Raw genomic sequence first — 20,530 nt, 5'->3', positions numbered from 1 at the left:
TAATCTGTTTCTATTTTATTTGTTCACTTATTTTGTAAACAGCAAATTTTTTTTGAAAACATTTTAATTAAAAGTCTTAAAAAGCAACCTTACCTATGTAACATAAATATAAAAAAGAATTTTTCTCATGGGGCCTCTAATCTCCCATAGCTATTCTTTCCACGGGTAGGCGATAGTCATTGCAGCATAGCATCATTAGGAAGCAGGAAATACCATACCAGCAAAGATAGTCCCAAACTAGATAGAAAATATGTAAGCAGTAATGCTGAGTTACTGAGCTTTTACAGTGTTTTCATAACTATACCTAATGTAAAACACCCAAATGTTCTGTGTGTTCCTGGCAAGGCATTTTCAGTTATGAATTAAGTTAAATCATATTTTAAATGTCCTAAAGGTATCTTATTAAATACATCAAATAACAATCTTTTCATTAGAATTATTATCATGTATGACCTGTACATGTTGGGTTTCCTTAAATTTAGGTTAACCTGTGTGAAATTAAGATATAGCCCATACCAAAAGTTTCAAATTGAAATAAGGAATATAATAATATACAGAAGAGCTTGATTTGCTAGAAGAAATGCCTACTATAACAAAGTTAAGGCTAAAACAAAGAAAAAAGAGAAGTCCAGAAAATGAGAGGTGAATGCCTTTCTCAAGCCTGCTTGGAAAGCTGAAATATTCTCTTTATGTGTATATGAAAGTCCTAACCCTGGATTCTGGGTACTGCAGTCAACCTTACCAACAGCTATCTCAAGGAAAATTTGATTATATTCAACAAGAAATCCAGATTTTACCTCCAAAACAGACTTTTTCAGTTAATTTAGCTCAACTAAAAGCAACATTTAACCGCCCTCCTTCAATTCAATTAAGATGTAAAATATTTTGACACCAAATTCCAGTATGATGTACATTTCTGATTAAAACCAGAAACGATAACTCCAATTCAAAACTAACCTAGTAATTCATCAAAAATAATCTCTGAAGGCTCCAATCAGATAATAAAAAGAAACAAGCATATAAATTGGAAAGAAATAAAACTGTCAGCCACCACCGATGACTTGATTTTATATAAAAAATATTCAACAAAATCTACAAACTACTGAAACTAACTGGTGAGTTTATGAAGTTGTAGAATTCAAGGTCAATACACAAATACTATGTGTACTTTTATATACTAGTGGCAAGCACTTGGAAATGAAAATTTTTTTTTAAAATACCACTTTTAACATAAAAAATAAATCAAAATATCTATGAATAAACTTAAGGAAAGATGAGCAAGAACTCTACCTAAAAATACTTCAAAATGTTGCTGAAAGATATAAGTCTGAGAGATGTATCGTGTACAGATTGAAAGATACAACACTATGAAGCTGTCAATTAAATCTCCCCAAATTAATCTATAAATTAAACACAATCCAAATCAAAATCCCAGCAGGCATTTTGCAGAAACTAACAAGCTGATCCTATAACTAATATGAAAACCCAAAGGACGAAGAATAGTTAAATGATGAAAAATACACTACCTGATTTTAATTTTGATGAAAAATATATTACCCGATTTTAAGATTTACTTTGCTACAATTTAAGACACTATAACATTTGCATAAAGACAAATGGATCAATAAAATACAATGGTCCAGAAATACATTCACACATATACTTCATTTTACAACAGAGGAGCTACTGCAATTCAGCAGGGAAAGGGTGGTGTTTTTTTTTCAATAAATGGTCCTGGAATAATGAGATATTCACATGGAAGAACACACAGGAGAATATCTTCACCACACTGAGACAGGCAAAGAATCTTTTGATAGGAAACAAAAGGTACTAATAATAAAAATTTTTAGTTGAGAAAAGGAACTTTATTAAAATACTAGAGGCCCGATGCATGATTCATGCACATTGAATGGAAATTAATTATAAGGTGGGCCGGCAGGGTGGAAGTAGGCGAGATGGGCAGGCTGGACATGCCCTGGAGCCAACCTCCCACAGTTCCTTCCCAGCCAGCCACACCTGGGGTGGCCCCATGGCTTGAAGGGCATCTGCAGAGTGAGCAGGCACCCTCTGACAGGTGGGGTCCCTTGGCCTGGCCTGCGGAGATTGGGCTGAAACTGGCTCTCCAACCAAGGAGTCCCAGATTGCGAGAAGGCAATTCTTGGTTTCTCACCTGAGAACCTGAGAACTGCCGCTGCCAAGTCATCACAGCTCAGCAGCTCCTGTGTTGAGCATCTGCTCCCTGGTGGTTAGTGTCCATCATAGCTACTAGTAGCAGCATCTGCCCCCTGGAGATCATTGCACGATATAGCTACAGGTCGGACAGTCACTTAGCCTTTCTATATATATATATATATATATAATTATGCTTATCAAAAGATACAGATAAGAAAATTAAGGAAGCTACTGGAGAAAACATTCAAAACATATATACCTGAAAAACAACTGGATATATGAAGATAATTTAAAAAACAATCAAATTTTTTTAATTGAGGAAAGATTTAGACATTTAGGAAAAACATTCTATAAGTGAAAGAAATAACTGTGGAATTACAAGTTTTTTGTTTGTTTGTTTGTTTACCTATGGGATTGACTGGAGAAAGAAACATGCAATCTTCCTGTGATGGTGAAAATGTCCTCTATTTTTATTTAGATGGTGGTAACAGGCTACATACATTTGTCAAAACAAACTGTACACTTAAATTCTGTACAATTTACTGTGTGCAATTATAAGCCAATAGAGAAAAAAATCAATAGGATTTCTAAAGAGACAAGGAAATGGAATGAGATTCTTACTTCTGGAGAAAATGTGAGGAAGAGAAAGCTGGCAACGCCCACAGCCAATAAGGAGGGAATATGCTAATTGGCTGAGGATTAAAAAAGAAATTGTCATTTTAACCATTGGTAAGTGTACATAAAGCCCTTTTATAGTTCAACTAAAGACCCAGTGCACTATTAAATCATACGGGTAGAGTCCCTAGGCCTAGATTCCTGTGATCAGAACCATCTTCTGCCTGTTCACCAGTCCCCAGGCCAAAGGCTGCCTCCACCGTCTGGCTGTCAGGCCGTTGGGATCACCAGCTCATCCCTGGCTGCTCCAGGACTCAGGCCTGTAGGAAAGTGGGCACTGGAGACTTCACGTCCATGTGTGTGCACTGGGCCAGATGCTGATGGAACGCACTACTTGCTTGGGGCCGCTCACACGGGCATCACTGCCACTGCCACTGCCACTGTGGCTGGGGCTTGAGGCACTGACAGAGGCTGCAGGGCGCGCTAGTGACCTACCCACACCAGTGTGAGCAGCCCTGAGTGGGCAGCTCCAGGAGCCACCTCTTTCTGCTCCAGGAGCTAACCCCCTCCCCATCACTCAGCACCTGTATATGCAAATTAACCTCCATCTTTGTTGAGTGAATTTGCATATCACTCCTGATTGGCTGGTGGTATAGCGGAGGTACGGTCAATTTACATGTTTGTCTATTATTAGGTAAGGCGCAGATGGTTATCTTCCTAAATACAATTCTGATATTGTTTCTTCACTTAAAATAACCTATATAGTGACTGCTAGAGATTTTTAATCACACATTCTATCAGTAAAACTTTTAAATATTCATCTCCATATATATATATAAAACTAGAGGCATGATACACAAAATTTGTGCAAAGGACTCAGCCCTCACAGCCCCAGCTGCCTCAGCCCATCACAGACCCAGCTTCGCCCAGATGTTCATCTGGAAGGACATCTGGAAGGTCATTTGGCTGTTCAGTCTATTTAGCACATTATGCTTTTATTATTATGGATGTTTATCTATAAATTAAGCATTACTATATCAATATATTATGCATATTTTACAAAAACACCCACAAAAATTGGCATTAAAAATGGATATAAAATGTAATATAATTAGAAGTCATTATACACAAAAGGCTCATGACAAGTGCCTCAAACAATGGCATGCACCTGCACAGGTAGAACTACAAAGCCTACAGATGTGGCCCCACCTCTTTCCTGTTTTATCTCTCACAGTTACCTTCCATCTACCCTGTGTTACAATTATGCCTAATGACTTGTATTTCTCCAGAGGTGTGCTGTCGCCTTCATACCTGTGCGCAGACTATCCTGTTCTTCACAACTTTATTTATCTTGGCATATTAAAAAAAATTTTTTTTAACCCTCACCCAGATTTTTTCCATTGCTTTTTAGAGTGGAAGGAAGGGAGGGAGGAGGAAAGAAACACCGATATGAGAGACACTCAAGCCTGGACAGGGCCAGATATCAAACCTGCAACCCAGGTACATTCCCTTGACCAGAAATTGAAATCACAACGCTTCAGCACATGGGCTGATGCTCTAGCCATTTAGCACCACCGGTCAGGGTGATCTTAGCATACTTTTTTTTCTTTTAATAAATATATTTTATTGATTTTTCACAGAGAGGAAGAGAGAGATAGAGAGTTAGAAACATCAATGAGAGAGAATCATCGATCAGCTGCCTCTTGCACACCCCCTACTGGGGATATGCCCGCAACCAAGGTACATGCCCTTGCCCAGAATCGAACCCGGGACCTTTCAGTCCGCAGGCCGACGCTCTACCACTGAGCCAAACCGGTCCCGGCGATCTTAGCATACTTTTTATTAATGAAAAAAAAAATTCGCCGAAACCGGTTTGGCTCAGTGGGTAGAGCGTCGGCCTGCGGACTGAAAGGTCCCGGTTCGATTCCGGTCAAGGGCATGTACCTTGGTTGCGGGCACATCCCCATTGGGGGGTGTGCAAGAGGCAGCTGATCAATGATTCTCTCTTATCGATGTTTCTAACTCTCTATCCCTCTCTCTTTTTCTCTGTAAAAAAAAATCAATAAAATATATTAAAAAAAAAAAAAAAATTCGCCGAAACCGGTTTGGCTCAGTGGTAGAGTGTCGGTCTGCGGACTGAAAGGTCCCAGGTTTGATTCCAGTCAAGGGCATCTACCTTGGTTGCGGGCACATCCCCGGTGGGAGATGTGCAGGAGGCACCTGGTCGATGTTTCTCTCTCATCAATGTTTCTAGCTCTCAATCCCTCTCCCTTCCTCTCTGTAAAAAAATCAATAAATTTTTTTAAAAAATTCAACCTAACTGTTAATTTCTGTAAAAGATTTGCTTTATCTCCAAACAAGTAGTGATTCTCAGTATCTTGTTTAAATCAGGAAAATGATACCTATTCATCATTAGAATGATTGAGAACCACTGTTTAGAGGAAGCATACAAATATCTTCACAATCTAGCAAAACTACTGAATCAAGAATTAAAAGCAGAATACATAGAAGAACTAAAAGAATTCTCACAACTCAATAAAAACTCAACCCAACTTAAAACATGTACAAAAAAACTTTAACAGACATTTCAAAAAGACATACATAAAATGGCTAATAAGCATATAAAAAAGGTGGTTGTTACCAATATTCACCACAGAAATACAAATTAAAACCAGAATGAGGAATAAAAATTGGTTCCACAAACTACATACCCATTTAGGATGACAAAAATTTATGAGATGAAAACCAATTGTTGGTGAAAACGTGGAGCCACCTGAACTCTCATATTTTTGCTGGTGGGGGGTTAAAATGGTACAAAAAGTTTCAGCAGTTTCCATTAGTTAAGCATAAAGCATACACTATCCTATGACCCTATAAATCCACTCCTAAATATTTACTTAAGAGAAATAAGAGCATATGTCTACCAAAAAGCATTATATAAGAATGTTCTGCTTTATTCATAACTAGAGGCCCAGTGCACTAATTTGTGCATGGGTGGGGTCCCTCAACCTGGCCAGTGATCAGGGCCAGTCTCAAGCAGGGCCAATTGGGGCCACATGGGGGAGGAACCACGGGAGGTTGGCCAGCCACAAGAGGTTGGCTGTGGGAGTGCACTGACCACCAGGGGGCAGCTCCTGCATTGAGCGTCTGCCTCCTGGTAGTCACTGGGCATCATAGCAACCAGTTGTTCAGTTGTTTAGGCTTTTTTATATATATATATATATATAGAGGCCTGATGCACAAAAGCTGTGCAAGGGACTCAGCCCTCGCAGCCTCATCTGGGTTGACAGAACTATCCAATATACTGAGTGAGGAATGTTATATTTATGTAAACATCTGTAAAAATTAAAGTTTTGTACATTACAATATATGTAAATTTTATCCTCAAAATATAATTTTAAAAAAACTTAGTGGGGGATAGGTAGGTGATAAAGGTACTACTAAAACAAGAATTGGCAGATTATTCTTTATTGAAACTGGGTGATGGGCACATAAGGGTTCATTAAATTACCGTATTTATTTATGTTTCAAATTTTTCAAAATGGTTTTGAAAAAATAACTTCTTAATTCTGCCTCAATGAAAAAAGAGAATTGGTCATCACTGTCTTTTACATAAAGTAAAATATCATAAAGGCATTCCCTAAACTTTCTTTTCTATGCTGAATAATACCTTTCCTTTATACTTTCTTTATTCTTATTATACAGCTCACCTTGAAATCTCTTCATGTTTTCCATATCTCATTTTACTTACTATAATCTATAGAAAGGAAAGAATTGAAGAGTTACACTCCTTTAGTCTCTACTATATGTATGTCAGTATGCTACCTACTTCGAATACATTACCCAAGTTATATCTCCAAACTGAATTTTGTATCTAAAATTTGAGTCTTGTTTACTTATTAATTCTCTCTCATGTGAATTTATGTTCAGGTGCAACATGAATCTTGTTCACCATTTCTTCAAATGTGACACACAGCACAAACAAATCATATAATTGAGGAATATCTAAGTACACCAATACCCAGTTTAGCTCTCTATTTGATGGTACAAATAATTTTTCCTTGCAGTTATACCTAGCTTGTTTTTGTCTTTAATCTTACTGGAATCTGTATCATAAAGCATACATTATCCTATGACCCTATAAATCCACTCCTAAATATTTACTCAAGAGAAATAAGAGCATATGTCTACCAAATTGTTGTATTTGTTTTACATGGAATACAATTATCTGTGATCGAGAACTTCACATTTTATTTCAAAATGTAACCATAAAAGTAATTAAATCTAGTGAGTCAATTTACTCTATACATTTCAGCATATCTTTAAATGATGGGATTTCTATATGTAGTGTTACTTTTCCTGCTCTTATTCACATAGCTAAAGAAAAATATCTGAGTGCTTTTATTGTCTCAAATTCTGTTAGCATCACCATTAAGGTAAAAAATAACCTAGCAAATATCGAGAACTGAGAGTTCCTTATAGAGAGATAAATCGCTTAATGATAGATTTATAGTAAAAATGATCAATTTTACTTCAAAATAATTAATCTAACAAACAAAACATCTATATAAGCTTAAATTAAACTGTTAGTTCCCTTTATCAAAATACAGAAAAATCTAGGTTCATTCTCAGAGTACAGTTTTCAGTAAACATTTGGGCATAGTTTGTGTAAAACCGCCAATATCTTAAAATTAGAATTAAAATTCCACCTCAATTTTGAATATTTTTTTCAGTCTTATCCTCAAAACATCTATAAAGTTTTTTTGTTTTTTTGTTTTTAAAAAGGAGGTGGGAAAACAAGTGTTATTAGTGGTATTTGTTAAATACAAAAAATTGAGTAAAATTACAGTCAGTTGGTTATTAAGACCAAGAATTTTTCCTCATTAATTAAGCACAATATTCTATCCAAAAATACTGTTAGTCTAATTGGTAACTGCAGAATTTCTCTAACAAACTAAAACTTAAAAAAAGATTTTCTAACATTCTATGGGAGAAGGTGAGAGAGAAAGAAGTAAACATTAGGAAAAACAAAATCACTCACAAAGAATGACATTGTACATATAAAATTTTATTTATAAAACAGTTCACAAAACCTTACATGTATTATTTGCCACATATTCAAATCCAAATTCTTCCAATTACCATATGTTTATAGATTATACATAGTTTAAAAAAACATTTAATTCAAATGTACCAAATGCAGCAAAGGGCTTAAAAATAGAAGTTTCAAAATAAATATTCATTTAGAGACACCAGCAAATAGATCTGACCTTTTCAAGTGGCTTTCCCAGAGAGTTTCCAATCAGTTTCCAGTCATTCAAAATTTCTTCAACTCTGGAAATAAACCTGGGAAGGAACAAAAAAAACACCTTTCTAAATATGTAACTGCATATATTTTTTTTTTACTATTGTTATACAATTCTTAGAAAAGCATTTTTTATATATTTTTAAAATATATTTTATTGATTCTTCACAGAGAGGAAGGAAGAGAATAGAGAACTAGAAACATCGATGAGAGAGAAACATCGATCAGCTGCCTCCAGCACACCCCCACTGGGGATATGCCCACAACCAAGGTACATGCCCTTGACCGGATTCGAACCTGGGACCTTTCAGTCCACAGGCCGATGCTCTATCCACTGAGCCAAACCAGTTAAGGCCATTTTTTATATTTTAACATTTTTATCACAGAAGTCTCATAAGTTTAATATTGTTACAGTCTAATTTATCACTGTGAAATAAAAGTGAAAATAATTTCCTTTAATTCAAGAATTCTTACATTTTGAGTATACTGCTTATCCAACAAAGGCATTCTGCCTGCTATAAAATATAAATTAAGAATAAATGTCTATATAAAATGAATAAATTGGAGACAGAAAAACTGACAGACTAACATGATAGTATTAAAGATAATTATGAAATCATAATATTTTCCCTATTTTCAAAATAACTAATTTAGTAACTTTTCCTTTAAAGAGTTAGGAATTCTCTGATATTCCTTTTCCCTTCCCAAAAAGAGAACATTATTTGGGAACATTGTTCATTAAAATGAAACAAATTTTAAGGAACAGCTGGCAAGAAAATCCAAGTATTGTACATTTATCAATATAGGAATAACTGATAGATTCTATAATTATCCACATCTTTAAATCTAATGATCAAACAGACCTATTAAAAAAAAGAATTTGACTAGCAATATTCTCAACATTAGCAAATGAAAACTGTCAAATCTCAGCAGTAATGTTAAGTACATATTAAAAGACACTTTGTGAAGACTATTACTCTAAGAAGCTGACTTCTTATGTAAGTATGATGCAATATAACGACGACATTGCTCTATTAAAATGCCTACATAATATTACTAGAGTATTAGTTAATTCTAGCAAAATACAAGGCATTAGGTTTATTCTTCAGTGATTTACATAATAATTTTTACATTTCTGTTGTAAGACAGTAATGATAAATCACTTTTTATGATTCAACTGAACCTTCTAATTAATTCCTCTTTAAAATTCAAGGCATTAATACTAACTGGGCACACATATTGTCTTTTCCAAATACTTGATTAAGTTTCCTTAGATCCAGGCATTTCCAGTCTATAAAGCATACTTTTCTAATTTGTAGAAAAAAATATAAAATAGTCAACAGTAATAATAATGCCATAAGGAAAAAAACTTAAAGACATTAATATATACTAATTCACTTTGGGGAAGAGGGATTCAGTCAAAAGGTAATTATCAGCTTTGAATATGAGCGTGACAGAAATTAGTTAATGTGTTCTAAAAAAGAATAAAAATGTAATAATAAAAAGGTATCCTATGTGAGCGAAAATCTGTGTTAACTGAAACCTATCTTAATGTTCAACTGCAGCAAACAGTTGTAAATTAATGGTATATCCATTCAATAAATAATATGTACCCATTAGTAATGTTTTAAAGTCCATTTGAGGAAATAAATGTTCATTTGTTAATGGAAACTATATAAATGAAATATTAAAATGGTTTGATACAAATTTACATAGATTAGAAGGAATTTTCTCAAAATAGTAATAGTATTGTAGCTATCTCATGGTGGTAGGATTACAGGTGCTTTTTCTTTTTAATTCTACTATTGGACTCTATCTTAAAAGAATTGATATTTGACTAGAATAATTTAATAACTTTACCCTGAAAGATCTCCAGATCTCAGGTAAAGGGTCATTTCCACTGGCTCCTCAGTCGATATTAGGTCTAATGGCTACATGCTCCTACAAGACCAGATTTATTCTCCTTCTCAGCTCTTATTTCAATTGTAATTAGACTCATTTCTATTATTAATTTCACTAGAGGCCCGGTGCACAAAATTTCATGCACAGGTGGGGTGTCCTTAACTGCAGCCTGCACTCTCTCCCCTTTGGGACCTATTGAGGGATGACCTACTGCCCATTTATGCCCGATCCCAAATCGAGCAGTTGGACATCCCTCTCACAATCCAGGGCTGCTGGCTCCCAACTGCTCGCCTGCCTAGCTGCCTGATTGCCTCTAACCGCTTATGCCTGCCAGCCTGATCACCCCCTCACCACTCGCCTGCAAGCCTGATCAACACCTAACTGTTCCCCTGCCAACCTGATTGCCCCCAACTGCCCTCCTCTGCCAGCCCGGTTCCCCCTAACTGCCCTCCCCTACTGGCCTCCCCCCCACCCCCAATTGTCCTCCCCTGCAGGCCTGGTCTCCACCAAATGCCCTCCCCTGCTTGGCCTGGTCCCCCCCAACTGCTCTCCCCTGCAAGCCTGGACCCCTCAAAACCCCTCCCCTGCTGGCCTGGTCTCCTCCATTGCTCTATTTTGCCACCTGGTCACCCCCAATTGCCTTCCTCTGCCAACCCAGTTACCCCTAACTGCCTTCTCCTGCTGGCCTGATAGTCCACAACTGCCCACCCCTGCAGACCATCTTGTGGAGGCCATCTTAGGACCACATGGGGGCAGCCATCTTTGACCAAATAAGGGTGGCCTTCTTGTGTGTTGGAGTGATGGTCAATTTGCATGTTACTTTTATGAGATAGGATCCATATCTGTCTCTTTCACTAAACTATACATTCAGGAAGAGCAGGTATCATCTGCTCTTATTGACCACCACATCCCTAATGTCCTCGATTGTACCTGAAACATAGGCACTCAATATTTTTTCAACAGAAAAATGATAAAAAGAGAATGGGTTTCTAGTCAGCCCTCTTAATAAATTGTATGGGTCATACCATACTGACAAGAACTTTTCATTCAAATATTATACTCAAAGTTGAAGAGACTCCAAAGTCTTAACATCTTCCCAGGAATCATAAAACACTATTTCACTGATGGCGTGGAGTGATTGGGACTGGCCCCAGCAATGGGTGTGAGCAGGCAGCGGCTGCTGCTGCTTCGATCATCACTCAGGAGCAAGGGGAGGTGGAGAAGCCCTTAGGAGTATTCCGGGCAGCTACAGCTCATACCTGCTGATGGCACTGACCAATCAGGATTGGCACTGGGCGCCGGCAGTGGGTTTGAGCTGCAGCTCCAGCACCAGCAGCAGGTGCAAGAGCCAGGTGGGATCACAGTGTGCAGGAGCAAATAATTTTCAGTAACCACCAGAGGCTCGCCCTGATGACAGTGACCAGTACCTGACTTGGTCTGGCGCCCTCCCTCACCTACTCCACCATCCCACTACGGCCGACACCCACCATGTTCTACACTTTGCCACCTGCTGCCGTCACCCGCCATGTTCCGCGTGCAACCCCTCATGGTCAGCACACGTCATAGCACTGGTTGTTCTGCCATTTGGTCTATTTGCATATTAGGATTTTTATATATGGATACAGATAAGGAACTAAAGGATTTTAATATTCTACTTCAAGATATTTTAAATCTTTAGGTGGGAGAAAGTGGTCCTTTTCCACTCAATACTCTGCTGTTTCCTCACTCACACCACAGTCATCCTCCAAGATCTAAGTTATATTTTTCTAACTGCCTTCAAGACAAAAAGTTATTATTTCACATTCAACAGGTCTAAAACTGTACTCTTTGTGCTCTGCCACTTTATCTCCATTCTTTCTTCTTTTGAAATGTCTTACAATCCTTTCCTCTGTACTTCTCTCCAATCTCCAAATTACCAACCTAGCTATGGATAAAGGTAAGTCACTAGCCTTAATTTTACTTCATCTTCTGAAACAACTCTCACATCACCTTTGCCGCTATAAAATCAAGTGTCTCTCACTCTTGTTCTTTATTTACTTTTAAATATATATATTTTATTGATTTTTTACAGAGAGGAAGGGAGAGAAGGATAGAGAACTAGAAACATCGACCAGTTGCCTCCTGTACACCCCACACTGGGGATGTGCCCGCAACCAATGTGCATGCCCCTGACCGGAATCGAACCTGGGACCCTTCAGTCTGCAGACTGACGCTTTATCCACTGAGCCAAACCGGTTTCGGCTCACTCTTGTTCTTTAATGGCTCATGCTCAGTGTGCTCTGCAGACCCACCAGCAACAGCAACACCCCCTGGGAGGGAACTTGTTAGAAATGCAGATATCTGAGTCCACCTCAGACAGACATAATCAGAGACAAGCATTCTGACTCACAGTAAAGTCACTGGTCTCTACTGAGCTTTGGAGGATGTCCATAACCTGGTCCTGTCTCCTTTAGGAATCTTCGTTCTCAGGTTACCTTCACCCCAGTAAAGCAATTCTTCGTGAAGTCCCAAAGGTTCATTTTCACCATCTCTACTCGTGTCAGTTCCTTCTCATGTCTAACCAAACACTTCCTACTTCCCAGGCCCAGCTCATCTTCTTTCTTTCCTATGAAAATATCTCCAACAATGCTAACTCATAACAATATCATCCTTACTTACACTTACTTCAACTGCTGTTTTTATAGTTAGTGCCAGTGGCTTACAATTTAACTATATGCTGGTTTGTCTGGTAAAATATGGGTCTAGGATTTTGTTTTTCTTCTTTTCCATTAGCATAATTCTGGACACACGGTACCTGCTACATAAAGCCTTATGTTGTGTTTTATGTCTTACCGACTTTGCTCCTTTGGCAGATACCACAGGTCAAACTGCTTTTCCAGTTGAGACTTTTTATGTTTTCCTATGTCACCTGACAACCTAACATCCACAAGTTACCTCTCCCAACCAGAAAGCCTATAAAATGTTGCAGCAAGCTCACTAAAACTCAAAACCCGGGGAACTGAAGGGTTTCTGACCCCAAACACAAACCCTCTTAATCTAAGCGCTCACTCCTCCACAAACTTGGCTTTAACTGATTTCAGGGATACAACAGTTCCAGCTGTTCCATGGAGTTGACAGGCACGGGCAGCCTGGGAACATTACCCTCGGAGTCCAAGCGTCCCGAGGTCGGTCGGACGCAGACCCCGGGAAGGTTACCCTAAGGACGGGGTGGAAGAGCTGGGAGGGCGGCGGGCGGACCACCAGCAGCCGGCGCGCCGGCGGCCTCCTCCCAAAGGGGAGAACAGCAGCTGCGAAGTTTCCTGCTTATGTCAAGGAGTTCAACACAAAGGAAAACAGTGCGGAAGTGGGAGCCACGGAAATGGTGCGGGGAAAGTGGGGTGAGACTAAACAAAACTTTGTCTGGGAGCCAGTCTCGGGGCTCGGCCGCCGGGGGCGGGCCCCGCTGGTCAGACGCCAGACGCGGAAGCGGCGTCCGGCTGACCGGAGCCGGAGGAGGCGGGGACCCGGGACCCCGGTCCGGCTTTTCGCAAAGCAGTGACGTCACGGGCGGTCGGGGCTGAGGACGCGGCGGAGGGGGCGCCAGCCGAGGCCCAAGGTGTTGCTAACCGAGGCTACGACTCACTCACCTTTCCCACTCGGAGGCAGTGGTGAAGTCCGTGAGCTCAAACACCTCGGACTCGGGCTGCGGGAAGGGGAGGGGGGAGGGAAAAAAAAGAGATTGAGCGTCCAGGCGCTGAGGCAGAGGAGCGAACGTGCAGGCAGGAATGGGCAGGGAGCGAACACCTCACCTCACTGTCGGCCGCCATCTTGAGGACCGCCGGGGCAGGCGCTGGGGCTGCTGGGAAGAGGACGGGAAGGCAAGGGGAGGAGGAAAAGAAAGACCCAGAGCCTGCAGGGGCGGGGCCGAGAGCCCGAGGGGCGGGGCTTAGAGCCCGCAGGGGCGGAGCCCGAGAGGCGGGACCTAGAGCCCGAGGGGCGGGGCCAAGAGCCCTCGGGGCGGGGCCTTGGTGCAGCCCCGTCCCCAGAGGCACCGCCCCCTGTCAGTCCTGCTTGTAATAGACTTCTCAGACTGAAATAATTACATTAAAAATCGACTTGAACTTGAAATTTTCCTATTATGAATTCAGGAAGGGACCAGAAGAAAAAGGGACAACACAAGGCCCTAGATTCCCAGAATAAGATTGTATTAAAAACCTAAAAGTAGCTGGGACCGGTTTGACTCAATGGATAGAGTGTCAGCTTGGGGAATGAAGGGTCCCGGGTTCAATTCCGGTCAAGGGCATGTACCTTGGTTGCGGGCAGATCCCCAGTAGGGGGTGTGCACGAGACAGCTGATTGATGACTCTCTCTCATCAATGTTTCTAACTCTCTCCCTTCCTCTCGTACAAAATCAATAAAATATATTTTTTAAATAAATAAAAACCTAAAAGTCCTTTGAGTTTTTATTCCTTCTCCCTTTGTTGATTGCAGGGCACTGAGAGGTGCTCTAAAGCCCACTCTCTCCCACCTACGCCCCTCAGAGAATTTACACATTTTAGTTAAGCCAGGAAACAAAAATCATCATGCTAGTTATCTTGTTTATGGAAAGAGCAATGTGCTGTTCAGTGAAAACTTCTCTTGGTAAGCCATTGAGGAACAGAAGGTGTTCCTCATACATACTGAAGTATTTACAGATACAATGATACCTTATCCAGGATTTGCTTGAAAATAACGGGAGGGGGACGAAGGTGGGGCTAGGAATAAAACAAGATTAGCTATGAGTAGGTAATTGCTTAAGTCTGAATACATGGATACATGGATGTTTATACTCTGCTTAGGTCTGAATTTTTTCATAATTAAAAGTTTTTAAAAATTAAATCTGATTTAATGAATTTGCAACCCATAAGAAGGAATTTGGGGGTAGAAAAATAAGAAATTAATCTCAGCAATACAAAATTCAGTCTTAGGGCATACAAGAAAACTAAGGTCAGAAGAATTTTGACAACAGGTAGTTTATTGCCACTGCCAAACCTTGAACCCTGTTTCTTGATGTTCCTTCTAGTTTCTGTCCACCACACTGTTGGGAGGTTGTGGGAAGCAAGCATTCCCAAGAGTCTCAACTAGCACCTTCATTCATTTTCAGGGATTTATTCAACACTTACTACATACAGTACAAGCCAATCACTATGCTAGGCTCTGGGGATATGAAGATGTATTGTAGAAATGTGGAAAGTGGAAATTTGCTGCATGAACAGAAAGAAGAGGTGTTACATGTGTCAGCATCACTATTAGCAATGTAGAGGTCAATGGTAACCTTGACAAGAAGAATTTTAGAAGAGAGCTGAAGGATAAGATGGGGGCAGCTTGGTTGAGGTGGAGAAGGCTTCTAAGCAGAAGAAATAGCACATCCAGAGGCTGGAAGGTAGACAACTCTGATCTGTATAACAGACCAAAGAAGAGCAGCTTGAGCAGTGTTTGTGGTGAAGTTGGAGAAGTAGGTACGGGCCAGACCATCTAGAGCCTTTCAGGCTAGGGTTGAAGCACAATGGAAGTCACTAAAATGTTTTAAGCAAGAGAGCAATGTGATCAAACTTACATTTTGTAATAGCCTGGATGTTATATGAATAGATTGGAGGGTGGCCCAAAAGAAGAAGGAACAGCAGCTAGTCACGAAAGCATCCAGTGAGAGATGCTTTGGAGACTTTGACTAGGGTGGTCTTATTTGATATGTATTTTGGATATATGATAGGCAGGACTTGATGATGAATTAAATGCAGTGAACTTATTTGATATGTATTTTGGATATATGATAGGCAGGACTTGATGATGAATTAAATGCAGTGATAAGAGAAAGGAAGGTATTGAAGATAATTTTCTGGTTTCTGGTGTAAGCAACTGTGGGAGGCTAATGCCAAGTCGTGAGATGAGAAAGATGGGAACGAACAAGGAAACTAGTGTTTTAGTTGGCAAGTCTAACAGGCTTGTAAAACATTCCAAGGGAGTTATCAAGGAGAAAATTGAGTATAATAATAGGACTCAGAGGCAAGACCTGGGGTGAAAATATAAGTTTGGGAGTATTTTAATCACAAGAACAGATGAGTTAATTTTAAGAAGAGAATATAGAAAGAAAAGGAGCTTCACATCAAGGCCTAAAGAAATTTCATATTTGCCGAGGCCGGTTTGGCTCAATGGATAGAGCATCGGCTTGGGAACTGAAAGGTCCCGGGTTCAATTCCGGTCAAGGGCATGTACCTTGGTTGCGGGCATATCCCCAGTAGGGGGTGTGCAAGAGGCAGCTGATCAATGATTCTCTCTCATTGATGTTTCTAACTCTCTATCTTTCTCCCTTCCACTCTGTACAAAATCAATAAAATATATTTTAAAAAAAAAAAGAAATTTCATATTTATGGGTGGGTAGGGAAAAAGTGTCTAGTGAAAGAGGAAATAGTGGTTAGAGAATTAGGAACATAAGGAAAGAGAGATGACACATTTCAAGATGGTAAATATTGACTGCTGCTGTAAAATTAAACGAGAGGAATATTGGGTCAAGAGTGATTGATTGTTATTGTTTCTTGGTTTTTTTTGTTTGTCTTTAAGGCAAGTACAGAGGATAGTACAGTTGACTCTTGGCCAGCATGGGTTTGAATTGCCTGGGACAACTTATACTCAGATTTCTTTCAACCGAAATCTGAGTATAAGTTGTCTCTGTATCTGGGGATTTTGCACAGCATTCAGCTCACCTCAGAAAGAAAACAGTATTTTTGTATTCCCAAACACAGATTCCACCCATGGATCCAAAATACTGTTTTCCATCCACAGTTGGTTAAATTTGTAGATATGAAAAGCCAACTGTAGAGTCAAAAGTTATCCTGGCCCTAGCTGGTTTGACTCAGTGGATAGAGCATCAACCTGCAGACTGAAGGGTCCCAGGTTTGAAACTTACCTGGGTTTCAGGCTCGATCCCCAGTAGGGGGCATGCAGGAACAGCTGATCAATATTCTCATCATTGATATTTCTACACTCTCTCCTTTCCTCTCTGAAATCAATTAAAAAAATATATATTTTTAAAAAAAGTTATCCTGGATTTCTGACTATGAAGGGAAGTACCTAATCCCATGTTCTCCGAAGGTTAATTGTGAGTGTGTTTGTATGCTGATGATAATAATCTAAGAGAGAGAGATTGATGATGAAGAGATGGAGCTCTTGTTAAGGTGAGAGGGGAGGAAGTCCACAGAGCTGCTGGTCACAAACTCGAGACTTGCAGTCTGAAGTCTTACTTCATGAGGAGCCACCCACAGAGATCTCCTTGTGAATAGCCTTCCTGGGGTTGTGCAGCAAGGTGATGCCAGGAACTCAGAGCACATGTAGCTGGAGGGTGGGAGGGAATAAAGAATATGTGAGGAGGTTGGCTTCTTTTGAGAAGGAAAGAAAAAGATGGATACAAACATAAGCATCAGGAGATTTGTACATATAAACTTGTCCATTTAACTTTTTAAGATTCTCACCAAGTGAAATAAGTCTGTAGGTTTGAAGGTTAGATAAATCCAGGTTTAGCCATTTACTAACTTTTGACTTGGAGCAAGTTACTTAATTCCTGTAAACCTCAGTTTCTTCATTAATAAAATGGGGCTTGTAATATCTCATAGAATTATAGCAAAGATTAAGTTCCATGTAGTACATCTGTAAAATGGTTAGCATATGTCTTAGGATATAGTAGGTGATCGATTATGGTCATAGCATTTATAATGAATGTACTACAAAAGCCATAAAATGCTACTCACATGTAAAGCATTACATTCCTCTCTTGGCCTTGAAGAAGTCCCAGCCCAAATCAGAATCATAAAGTGAAACATCACGAAGATTTGACTGTATGAATTTTGGAAACTGTACGAAACAGCCTTATCAGGTTGCTAGGTAAAGTTTTCTTCCAAGATATTTTTGGCTCCCTGTCTTCTCCCTAGAGGAACTTTTAAGATACCTAAGTTTATTTGTTAAAGTGAAGCATGAAGCCAGTTGCTAATGATGTGAAATACCCAGGGGGTACACACTTTTATCAGGTTTTCACTGGATCATGAAGCAGAAAAGATTTTTGTTTCTTTGTATCAGGAGCTATTTTGCTACACGTCCAAAGGCAAGGGCCTTTCCATGCAAATGTGCTTTCTCTCCAGCATAGTTTTTTGTTACTTCAAGGTGTTACCAATAATGAGAATGGGGGGGGGGGGGGGGGGATTCTGAGGCATAGGCAATTTAAGAAATTAAAAACCTGGAAAAATCACCCTAGGTTCAGTCCTCAGAGGAATGTGGGGGCAGATTAATTAGATTTTCATGAGAGAGTAAACATTGTGAGAAGTGCAACAACAATGGGCCTACTCCGTCCTCATCAACCCTGATGGCCTCGAGCGGGGAGAATCAGGAATTTTCTATGATGCTGCCATGAGAACTGCAACCGAGGATACACCTAGAAGAGGAAGACATGCTATGGGAACAAGAAACTCTAAGTGCCGAAACCGGTTTGGATAGAGCGTTGGCCTGCAGACTGAAAAACTCCAGGTTCAATTCTGGTCAAGGGCATGTACCTTGGTTGTGGGCACATCCCCAGTAGCGGGTGTGCAGGAGGCAACTGATTGATGATTCTCTCTTATAGATGTTTCTAGCTCTCTATCCCTCTCTCTTTCTCCCTGTGAAAAATCAATAAAATATATTTTTTTAAAAACAAACTCCTTAAAGAGAAATTCTCTGACTCAAAATGATCAGACAGCATTTATTTATTCATTCGGTAATATTTATTCAGTATCTACTGTCATGACAATGTGGTCAATTCTGTGGAGGGATTCAAAGAATAATCTTGGCCCTCAAAAATGCTCACAGTCTGAGATAAGACATAAAGAACTATAATGGGGTTTAGAAAGGGATGCATCCTGGTTATCCAACTTCTCAAAACTCCTTGTGAAGTCAGCGGTAGGAAAGTATTCAAATGGCCTTTCAGAACACACACACTTATCTTCTAAATAAGTAGTCTATATTTCTTGAGCTAGAAAGAGGAAACTCCAGAAATTTTCAAGAGAAGTAATGTAGCTTTCATACACTCTTCATTCAGTCAGTCAGTCATTTTTTCATTCAATAAACTTTTGTTAAAACCAGCTGTTACATGCCTGGCACTGTTCTAGAAACTGGGAAATAAAAACATAAAAGAAAGCAAAGTATAGTCCAACCAACATGGCTCATTGCTTGAGCATAGACCTATGAACCAGGAGGTCATGGTTTAATTCTGGTCAGGATGTATGCCCCAGTTGCAGTGTGGGGCATGCAGGAGGCAGCCAATCGATGATTCTCTCTCATCATTGATGTTTTCCTCTCATCATTGATGTTTACCCAGGTAAGTGCTCTTGACCTGAATCCCTCTTCCTTCCTCTCTGAAATCAATACAAAATATATTTTTAAAAATAAAAACAAAGTGCTTGCCCTCTAGAAGTTTCAAGTATCACGTAATTGAAAAGTCCTTCTAGATAATAACGTCAAGAGCAGCTAGTTCCAATTTTTAAGTTCATAATTTGTTGTCTGGTAGATTCAGGAAGGACAATACTTGCTGGCAGGCTGATTTAGTTTGCCCAAGTTTATTATGTGTTTCTATATTTTTAGAATTTTAATGGTTCTCAAGCTCTGAACCTAGGAAACAAAAAAATTAGTTGAAAAGTCATCAAATTTGTGTACAAGTTTACAGAATAAGCATGTTCTTCTAGCCTATTTGTGTGTATGTACAATCGATCACTATATTTTACCTGAGCATATTCTTATTTAATGGCCAATCTTTCCTTGTTAGGGAGAATGAACTATTTCAGCCACAGATGATTAATAAATGCAAAATCTTAAACCTAATCCTGGCCTTATTTTATATTGTACTATTCTAAGTCCCACCAACTATTTTTACATGAACAATAGTTCCAAATGCTTGTGATCTGCTTCTCAGATCTCTTTTAACATTTATGTCTGTCTAACTTCTAATTAGATTAGAAGGACAGAATTCTCTCTCAACTGCTTCTACGATATTGCTGCAGTTGGTTCATCTTCTATCTTCCAGTCATCTCTGTTCTTCCATTTGCCCATTTATGTACAGCAATACACTGCCTGGAGGGAAACACTTAAAACACTGTCACCAGAGGCAGAGCCTGCACATCGTATTTTAAATGTTCAAGTACTATATAAGTAATAGAAATTTCTTCTCCTCACAAAAGGTTCAACTTGTATGCATAAAATAAATGGCCTCCTTGACTGTCTTTTCAATTACTGTACCCCTAAGATAAAACTGCTAATACCAGTTAAATGTGAATCCTTTCAGACCCTTTCCTATGCTTTTACATGCCATATATAATATATTGTTTGTACTTTTACAATATATTATATATATTATTTGTACTCATTTTTAAAAATTTTATGTATTTCTATTGATTTTAGAGAGGGAGAGAGATAGAAACATCAATGATGAGAGAGAATCATTGATCGGCTGCCTCCTGCATACCCCACACTGGGGATCGAGCCCGTAACCCTGGCATGTGCCCT

General features: G+C 39.4%; 1 protein-coding gene across 2 annotated transcripts in view; it reads right to left on the bottom strand.

Annotated features, from left to right (window-relative positions):
* The window catches only part of RAB3GAP1 (RAB3 GTPase activating protein catalytic subunit 1), a 69,487-nt gene extending 55,607 nt beyond the window's left edge, over positions 1-13,880 (bottom strand). For both annotated transcript variants that reach the window (XM_084892254.1, XM_084892255.1), the window contains exons 1-3: positions 13,783-13,880; positions 13,621-13,676; positions 8,058-8,133 (exon numbers count right to left, since the gene is read on the bottom strand). In XM_084892254.1, the coding sequence (XP_084748380.1) occupies positions 8,058-8,133; positions 13,621-13,676; positions 13,783-13,800 (150 nt within the window). In that variant the 5' untranslated portion in view covers positions 13,801-13,880. The remainder of the gene's footprint in view (positions 1-8,057; positions 8,134-13,620; positions 13,677-13,782) is intronic.
* Between the last annotated feature and the right edge of the window lie 6,650 nt (positions 13,881-20,530).

This window comes from Pipistrellus hanaki, assembly GCF_964339955.1.
Source record: "Pipistrellus hanaki genome assembly, chromosome: 8".
Taxonomy (NCBI): Eukaryota; Metazoa; Chordata; class Mammalia; order Chiroptera; family Vespertilionidae; genus Pipistrellus; species Pipistrellus hanaki.
The sequence above is the reverse complement of the archived record's forward strand: the minus strand, read 5'-3'. Positions and strand labels throughout refer to the sequence as shown.